The following is a 10,298-nucleotide window of genomic DNA, read 5'->3' on the forward strand; positions in this document are numbered from 1 at the left end:
GTAACATTTACATGTGTTGATACCAATTAGACCTGAAAGGGTATTTTAGGCATTTAGAAAATACACTTTATAATCTCCATGAAGTTTTTGGCCTAGAGAGTAAATAATCTAGTTCAAAAAACATGTATTTGGACTAGGGAGTAAATGTTTTTCACGTGTGGACTAGCCATTAACTGGGTCATGAAAAATTGGACTAAACAATAATTTCTACATGCCTAATAGTGGATGTTGAATTGGATGTTAAGTGAATGTCGCAGGCTTAAACAAGAACCTATAAGTGAATGTCGCAGGCTTAAGTGAATTGGATGTTAAGTGAATGTCGAACTACTCAACATGATCGAACCCTTTATTTTTCAACCACCCAAGAAAATAAAAAATAAAATAAAGAAAGAAAAGAGATTATGAAGATCAGGGAAAAGATTTATCAGAAGATTTGCAAGGTAGGTCAGTACTCTTATCTCCTCCTAAGATCATAAAACTAGAAATAACCGGATGATATCGACCTTATCATTAAAAATTGATATCGGAGCTTTCCAAATACTTGGTCGTGCGTGCTTATCTGGTCTGAGAACATCACCGATCACCATCTGGAGGTGTCATTTCAGCAAATAATTCACAGCTTTGAAAAACAAAGGTTTGGGGTAATAGAGAATCTCCACCCTGGATGCTACATGGGTGGGGGCTAATCATGCCAAGATCAGTGGTACAGTTTTTATTTAGAGAACAGCCAATGAGTGGTCGAAACGAGTCAAAACTTCATTGTCAATGATACATCCAACAAATTGGTATGTATATACATGTAAAACGTTCTTCGAAAATCACACCTGGAAGAAACAAAAGAGAACTTTAAAGTCAATCATGTTTCTGAAATTCTTATTCTTCTTGTTCTTGCAGTTCTCTTGGTTAATCCTAACATCATCAGCATCAACTCCATTACCCCAAGCAAAGCCTGGTTGCACTGCGGAATGCGGTGACCTTACCATTCCTTACCCGTTTGGCATAGGTCCAAACGAGAATGGGTGTTCGCTTACGGGAGTTGAAGCACTTCCTTACAACATTACATGTGATACCACATATGATCCTCCCAAACCCTTCATTGGAATCGGTAGAAACAATACTGCAGGTCTAGATCTTAGGGTCGAAGTTATAAGTATATCAAAAGCTGAATTTCGCGTTAAAAACTCGCCAGCTACAAGGTGTTATGAGTACGAAAGCGGTGAACTAACCCTAGATGAAGGTGCACGTGTAATGAATTTCAATGCAACTCCATTTACAGTTTCATATACGAAGAACAGATTTTTTGGTCTCGGTTGTGATACATTGGCTCTCATTTACGAACCGATTCTTAACTTTACAACAGATTGTAGTACAATATGCAAAACTTCGGCCAATATTATAGATGGGTCTTGTTCTGGGAGTGGATGTTGTCAAACAAAATTACCTAAAGGTGTAAAGGTTTTTGCAGGAGTGGTTATTTCAAGAAATACATCATCAGAATCTTTTTCTTTTGATCCTTGTAGCTATTCGTTTATAGGCGAGTCTGAGAATTATACATTCAGCGCTTCAGACTTGAAGGGTGGAAGTTTTTATGATAAAGCGAAAGATGTACCAGTTGTTCTTGATTGGGCAATAGGTACCAAAACTTGTGAAGAAGCGCAACAAGATATGTCTAGTTACGCATGCCAGAAGAACAGTACATGTAGCAATTCAGGCAAAGTTCCCGGATATCTTTGTACATGCATCGAAGGTTTTGAAGGGAACCCCTATCTCAGCCCTGGATGCCATGGTATGGAATAATAGAACACAAAAAACTACATAATTTCAATTCAGTGTTTTAATTTATATAGAATAGTGCTACGGTGACCTGTGGGAAATCCCGAAAAAGATAACTCCAGGCCCCACCAGAGGGTTTTAGGGGGACCGGTCAAGGTTCTCTTGCGGAATTTCCCACGGTAAAGATAGAGTTATTGATTTATGTTTGATGTACGTCTGTGTAATCTGTGGGTACATTAGTAGTTAGATACTTGGATTAGATAATTCTTTATATAATGAACAACGAAAATGCGTCTTAATGCCTGTGTGGGCTTAAATAGATGTAAATGAATGTGAGGATCAAAGCAACAAACGTTGCGAAGGAATTTGCACAAATACCATCGGAAGCTATGACTGCTCTTGTCCAAAAGGAAGCCACGGTGATGGCAAGATAAGTGGAACTGGATGCATTCGCGATAGAAAAGAATTTCCAATAATAATAGTTGCAGTTGGTATGTGATTTAATGACTTCTTGACATATATATATATTTCCTACCTAGTGATACTACTCAATCAGATTCATATTTATACATGGTAATGTTGATGCAGGTGTTGGCTTAGGGTTCTTATTTATGATACTAGCTGGCTCGTTCTTATATTTGAGGATAAGGAAAAGACAATTTAAGAGTCTTAACGATAAATTCTTTAACCAAAACGGCGGTCTGTTATTGAAACAGCACATTTCATCCTACGAAGGTGTTGTGGGGGCTACAAAAATCTTTTCAGCTGAAGAATTAGAAGCAGCAACCAACAATTATAGTGATGAATTGATTCTTGGTAGGGGAGGCTTTGGAACAGTTTATTTGGGAACTTTGTCAGACAAACGTAAAGTTGCCATTAAAAAGTCGAAAGTAATTGATAAGAGCCAAATTGAACAATTCATCAACGAGCTTGTTATCTTGGCTCAGGTTAATCATAGAAATGTGGTGAAGGTTTTGGGATGTTGTTTGGAAACTGAAGTTCCTTTGCTTGTGTACGAGTACATTTCTAATGGAACTCTCTTCCAACACATCCATAAAAAGGTGGAAGGGATGTCATCATCATTCTATGTGGATGGAATGTCATCGCAGTTCTCACTTTCTTGGAGAAATCGTTTGAAGATTGCAACCGAAAGTGCAGGAGCGCTCGCGTATTTGCACTCATCCACTTCTATACCCATCATTCATAGGGATATTAAGTCAGCCAATATACTCCTCGATGATAACTACACTGCAAAAGTATCGGATTTTGGAGCATCAAGGTTGAACACGTTGGGTGAAACCCAAATAGATACACTAGTTCAGGGGACATTGGGGTATTTAGATCCAGAATACTATCAAACAAGTTTATTGACAGATAAAAGTGATGTTTATAGCTTTGGTGTAGTTCTTGTCGAACTCTTAACAGGAGAAAAACCCATTTCTCTTAATCGACCACAAGCACAAAGAAGTCTTGCTTCATTTTTCCTATATGCCATGGAGAGAAATGATGTCTTTACGCTTATACAACCTCGAGTGGCAAATGAAGGGAATCACGGACCTATCATTGCAGTTGCGGAGCTTGCAAAGAGATGCCTGAACATGAAAGGTGGAGAACGACCAACGATGAAGGAAGTTGCTGCAGAGCTAGAAAGTTTGAGTAAACTAGAGTCATATCCATCAGGAGTTCATAATCAACCAATCTATGAAGAAGAGCCCAATGTTATTATTAGTGAGCCCATAGACCTCTATTCTGCACCAATAAACTCCAATATTTCCGGTGATTCTGGTCTATACAGTACGGACCAAGACATGTTCACGTCAACTACCATACTGCGATGATCGTACAAGTACGAGTTCTAAGACTTAAACCCCTTTAAGATTTGGAAATTGTCATTTATATATTTTTTAAGTGTAATTTTGCTTGAAACAGTTGGGTTGGCTTTTTTTCCACAGCATCTTGTTGCTCTTAATCTTGATGTACGATTTGAATCTGTATCTGTTTGTAAAGACTACACAACTACATATTTTTCGATCTGCCAGATGTGCAATATGTGTGATTTAGAGATTTAGAGTAAAACTATATCCGAACTAATAGACAAACAGACCCAGTAGAGAATAGGCCAACTTACTTGGAAGTTAGCTTAGAAGTACTCAGCTATTTTCTTATTTCTTAACTACTTACTTCAGGAAGTTTATATGTCCGGACGGCCGAGACCAACTTGGATAGAAGCTAGCCACTCATAAGTTTTCGTCTATTGGATCATTGTACTAATTCTTATGATATGCACAGTGGATACTAAAATAACACTGTGCCCCCAACGTGCATACGTCTAGTCTAGTAGTATATGGATATCCGCAGAACTCTACTAAACAATATACCAAAAGCTACTAGATCGAAAAGCCAAATTAACGGGCAGAACATGTCGACATCTTATCCACGATCCATTTAATTAATATATCAGTAGAAAATTGGTGTATAATGAACAGCCATATTTCTATCACAAAAAAGAAACAGAATGAATAATTTAGAATGGGAAAAACTCACTGAGGATAAATTAGCATCCTGGTCAGTACATTCCCGGCCGGCCAAGAACAGCCAAGCCGAAGTTAAGAAGCATGCATGTCTTATAGCCAGTTTGCTCGATCACCTTAATAAGTTAAGAAGCATGTCTCTTACCATTGCCATCAAAAGCTCTTAGAAAATTGTATACGTAAAACCAGTTAACCATACAGACTACGGTACCGAGGGATCATCTTCCGATTAAAAAAAGTCAGTACTGAGCCACCAGCTTAATTGATAGGGTTGTTAAATTTTTGGTACTTTAAGCTTAAATGCTGCGCCTTGCGCTGGTGCAACCCAACATTTTCTTTTTCAATTGCTCAATAAGGTGGCTTCTTACCTTGTCAACGCGGTATAGAACAAATTAAATTCAAATAATATACATCATCCATCTAATCATTAACTCTTCATTTCTTTTCCAATTGCTCAATAAGGTGGCTTCTTCAAGTTATCAACTCTTTGTCTGTTCCCCACTTGGTTTAATAGCAAGTATCCTTATATATACCGTGTGTATGCTCTCCTAAGAATTCAATTCAGTCTATTACTAGCAAAAAGCATAATAAGAATCAGATCAAATTTCCATCTCTATCATGTTTCTACAGATCTTATTGTTCTTGCATCTCTCAAGGCTTACCCTAACAACATCATCACCATTAACTCCATTGCCATTAACGAAGCCTGGTTGCCAAGCAAAATGCGGTGACTTCACAATTCCATACCCGTTTGGTATAGGTCCTAGCGAGAATGGGTGTTCCTTTACTGGAGATGGAGTACAGCGTTACAACATTACATGTGATACATCTTTTAACCCTCCAAAGCCGTGCCCACTTCAAAATCATCTCAGTCTCCACCACTGTCTCTTACCGTCTGCTCTCATGATGTCTGGCACAGCCGTCTTGATCATCCTGGACAAGCTATTTTAAATAATTTACGTTCCCACTCTTTAATTCAATGTAATAAACAACAGTCTACCAAGCTTTGTCATTCTTGTCAAGTTAGTAAACATGTTCGTCTTCCTTTCTCTGACTCAAATTCTTTCACTTCTGCTCCATTTGATATTATTCATAGTGATTTATGGACTTGTCCTATACATATTGATACTGGTTTTCGCTATTATCTTATTTTGTTGGATGACTATACTAATTATCTATGGGTGTATCCCTTGAAGCTCAAATCTCAGGTCCACTCCAAATTCTTGGAGTTTCGGTCCTTTGTCAACACTCAATTTGAGCGAGATATCAAATGTTTTCAATCCGATATGGGACGTGAATTTGATAACTCTTCTTTTCATGATTTTTCTAAGAACTCTGGTTTAGTCTTTCGTTTCTCCTGTCCTCACACCTCATCTCAAAATGGGAAAGCGGAGCGTATGATTCGTCGTGTTAACGACATCACCCGCACTCTCATGTCCCATGCCTCTATCCCATACAAATATTGGGCCGATTCACTCCATATGGCCGTCTATCTCCATAACATCCTCCCTTCCGCCGTGCTTCACTTCGCCTCACCGGTGTCAATTCTCTATCAACGCCAACCGACGTATGATCACCTACGTACGTTTGGTTGCCTTTGTTATCCTAATTTGTCCGCCACCACTCCTCACAAGCTTTCCCCTCGGTCCTCTAGATGTGTTTTCCTTGGTTTCTCTCCTCATCATCGTGGCTATCGTTGCCTTGACCTAGCCACTAACAAAATTATCTTGTCTCGCCATGTAACGTTTGATGAAAACGTTTTTCCCTTCCGCACTTCTTCCGACCATCGCTCTCACAACCTCGAACCATCTACTCAATCCATTTCTCCTCATTTTCCACTCCCACTGGCTTACCCATCTCCTCCTTCTACCCAACCGTCGTCTCACCACCTCTACACTCCACCTCACCGCCGTCCACGGCGACCTTCTTGCGCTGTCCCATCTCCACCCATCTCCTGTTCTCCCTCTACCTGTCCGGCTCTCCCACACACGGACACATTACCCAGCAACTATGATTCCCCTGCTCAGCCCAGCGTTTCCCCCTCTTCTGCCAGGCCCATTTCTTCTCCCTCTCTTACCCAGCCCAACTCACCTAACTCTGCGTCTCATCCCAGCTCTTCTCACTCTGCTGTTCCTCCGTCTTCACCCGCTCCGGCCCAGCAAGCCCAACAACTCATCCCATCCTTTAACTCCCCCTCAAACCCAGAAGTACCTTCCCTGTCCGACAACAACCCCCCACCTCCCTCCCCCCCGAGCAACACTCCTGCTGCTCCCTCTCGCCCTGCCACTCGGGCCTCTCATGGGATTTTCCGTCCCTCCAACAAGCTCAATCTCCACGTTCAAACTCGAAACCGCATCTCCACCCTCCCCAAATCTCACCTATATGCTCTTAGGGACCCAAACTGGAAGAAAGCCATGATAGATGAATATATTGCAATGTTGAAAACTCACACTTGGGATCTAGTGTCGAGACCTCTTGGTGCTCATATCATTCGATCCATGTGGCTATTCCGTCACAAGTTTCATGCAGATGGCACTTTGGAACGTCACAAATCCCGCCTTGTCACTAACGGTAAATCACAACAAGTTGGTGTTGATTGCTTTGAGACGTTTAGTCCGGTTGTTAAGCCCGCAACTATCCGCACAGTTCTCACCATTGCTACCTCCAGATCTTGGCCCATTCACCAATTGGACGTCAAGAATGCCTTTCTTCATGGGGATCTTACTGAGACGGTTTATATGCACCAACCTCCGGGATTTGTTGATCCTACTCACCCGGATTATGTTTGTCGCCTTCGTAGATCTCTTTATGGTCTCAAACAGGCACCTCGGGCATGGTTTCAGCGGTTTGCGACTTTCATCACTCAATGTGGTTTTCAGGGTAGTGTATGTGATCCATCTCTATTTATTTATCGGTCAGGACAGGACACGGCATACTTATTACTGTACGTTGATGATATCATACTCACTGCCTCTACTGATGTTCTTCTCACCCGTTTTATTGACATGATGAAACAAGAGTTCTGTATGACTGACCTTGGCTCCTTACATCATTTTTTGGGAATCACTGCTTCTCGGTCATCCTCCGGGTTGTTTTTGTCTCAGTCACTCTATACGAAGGACATCATTTCTCGTGCATCCATGACTGCCTGCAATCCAGTGGCCACTCCGGTCGACACCAACTCCAAGCTTAGCGCTACCTCTGGACCAGCTCTTAAGGATCCTACTCTATACCGAAGTTTGGCTGGGGCTTTACAATATCTTACTTTTACTCGACCGAACATATCTTACGCGGTTCAACAGGTATGTTTATTCATGCACGACCCTAGAGAACCTCACATGCAGGCGCTTCGGCGTATACTTCGGTACCTCCAGGGCACTATCGAACATGGATTATTTTTATCTGTATCCACCATTTCTGGCATCCATGCATACTCTGATGCTGATTGGGCGGGCTGTCCTGATTCACGACGATCTACCTCTGGTTTCTGCATTTTTTTGGGTGACAACCTTGTTTCTTGGTCTTCCAAACGTCAGGCGACTGTCTCCCGCTCCAGTGCTGAAGCTGAATATCGGGGTGTGGCTAATGCCGTGGCCGAGGTGACTTGGCTCCGGAATTTACTTCTTGAGCTACATATACCACTACGACGGGCTACTATCGTTTATTGTGACAATGTGAGTGCTGTCTACATGTCGGGTGATCCGGTTCAACATCAACGCACCAAACATGTGGAAATCGACATTCATTTTGTTCGTGAACGCGTCCGTATTGGGGACATTCGGGTGCTACACATTCCATCCGAAAATCAGTACGCTGATATTTTCACGAAGTGTCTTCCTAGACAATTATTTCTTCGTTTTCGTACTAGTCTTAGTGTTTGTTCCTCTACCGCTAAGACTAAGGGGGTGTAATAGATTATATTCTACCATATTTAGCGGACCAAGGATATTCTCTTTAATAGAGATTATTAATAATAATATATATATGGTCCCTTCTCCCACAAGGAGGGCAAGGAAGTTTTCCATAACCCAATAGATTCAAGTAAACATAATATGATCGAACTGATAGGCAGCATATCAGAAACTGAAATACGTGTAAAAAGTATACCAGCTACACTATGTTACGACGATAAATCTGGTGAAGCTACCATAGATGACGACTCAACTTGGATCGGTTTTATTTTTACCCCATTTACGGTTTCGTCAACCAAAAACAAATTCTTCGGGCTTGGTTGTGATACCGTAGCTTATAGTTTTGATGCACTAAGTGGTTTTAATGCAACTTGTTTAACAAGATGTGAAACCAGGGAAGACATAATGGATGGATCTTGTGCTGGTAGAGAATGTTGTCACTACAAGAAAACTTGGTTTAAGCGACCAAAATCTTAGCAAGCTCTCAAAATTTTGGTCGCTTTAATAGTTAAGCAACCATGTTTGCAATTACCAAAAATTTTGGCTGCTATTAACATGCTCCCATTAAATCATAGCTACTAATTAAATTTGTGGGTTGCTCTAGCATTTTTCCCAGTACTACATAGCGAGTGAAATAGTAGGTTAGTAGCTATTTACTTCAGGCTACCATGTATCAGCAATTCAAAGTATGTTCGGCTGCTAAAAACCTGTCTCAGCAACTAAGGGATAACGACAACCAATTCAGAAAAGGAAAGTGGATGATTCTAATAATGAGAAAGGGAAGCGATCACCAATCTAGTGTTTGATGTTTGATATCGAGATGTTTAATTTTGATTTGTAGAAATTTTACGAGCTGGGTTTCTAATAAAAGTTCTATAGTAATTTTACTAGGTGGGTTTCCCAGTCTTTCTCATTTTGCTAATCATTTTCATTCAATTGATTTATACACATTCGTAGTATTCAATCCAAAATTTATATGTTCTACATATTTTCTACGATAATAATTCACTTGTTCATTCCCGTGCATTTCTAATACATTACAAGAAATTCTATCTAATTGAAAACCGAAGGTTATTACCGAGTTTGTTTCCAATCATTCCCTAGCTCTTGACTTTCTATTGGGCAGATAAATTTGAAAAATCTTATTCCTATGATTTAACATGAAATTGATTTAGGTGTTTTATCAAAACCTTGAAAATTTTAAAATTATATTATTAGTTCCCTTTTTTCAAAAAATCGGTGGAACTTGGTCAATTTTCCCGATTTACTGTCAGTAGTTCCCATCCTCGGTGAACTACTAATGGACATTCAGTTAAAATAATGGATAACTGGATAAACCAATTTATATAAGAGAAATTGAGTAAGGTCGAGCTAATTGGATAACATTGATAAATAAAGGGTGAAATACACAAAGGTCGATGGACATTCAGTTAAAATAATGGATAACTAGATAAACCAATCTATCTAAGAGAAACTGAGTGAGGTCCAACGATATTGGATAAGATTGGTGGATAACAAGTTAAATTGAGTCAAAACTAAGGAAATTTAGTTTATTTGATCGATAACCATATAAACTCATGGAATCTAAGAAAAATTGAGTGAGATCCAGTAATATTGGACACGATTGATAAATAGTGTCTTTAATTAATTAAGGTCGATGAACATTCAATTAAAATGATAGATAATAAAGAACCTAATGAATTTTGGGAAAATCTGAGTGAGGCCGATTGACATTGGGTAAGATTGGGTAATAAAAAGTGAAATTAAGTGAAGCTACGAAAATTCGGTTTATTTGATAGATAACTATGTGGCGAAATTGACTAAGGTCGATCAATTGAGATGCACTTGTATAAACCAAACAGTAGGTTTCAGATAACAAGGCCGGTCTAATTTATAATCAGGAATCTATTTGTAAATCGAGACCAGAAAAAAAAAGAAAGAGACAGACTGCGTATCTAATAGTCCACTCAAGACCAGTTTTCGAATTCGGGGCCATGATATGCGTACAATATGCCAGAACATATATTTTTTAAGGTTTTAGGGTATATTACAAAGGAATCTTACATGTAAATGGATGGATTCA

General features: G+C 39.7%; 1 protein-coding gene across 1 annotated transcript; it reads left to right on the forward strand.

The window, feature by feature from the left end:
* Window positions 1-858: 858 nt before the first annotated feature.
* Window positions 859-5,255, forward strand: LOC113306308 (wall-associated receptor kinase 5-like). The gene is made up of 5 exons (XM_026555280.1): window positions 859-1,786; window positions 2,094-2,264; window positions 2,362-3,567; window positions 3,703-3,770; window positions 4,935-5,255. Exons 1-5 carry the CDS (start codon window positions 859-861, stop codon window positions 5,253-5,255), a joined length of 2,694 nt encoding a protein of 897 aa, XP_026411065.1.
* The last annotated feature ends 5,043 nt before the right edge of the window (window positions 5,256-10,298 follow it).

Source organism: Papaver somniferum, chromosome 1 (genome assembly GCF_003573695.1).
Source record: "Papaver somniferum cultivar HN1 chromosome 1, ASM357369v1, whole genome shotgun sequence".
Taxonomy (NCBI): domain Eukaryota; kingdom Viridiplantae; phylum Streptophyta; class Magnoliopsida; order Ranunculales; family Papaveraceae; genus Papaver; species Papaver somniferum.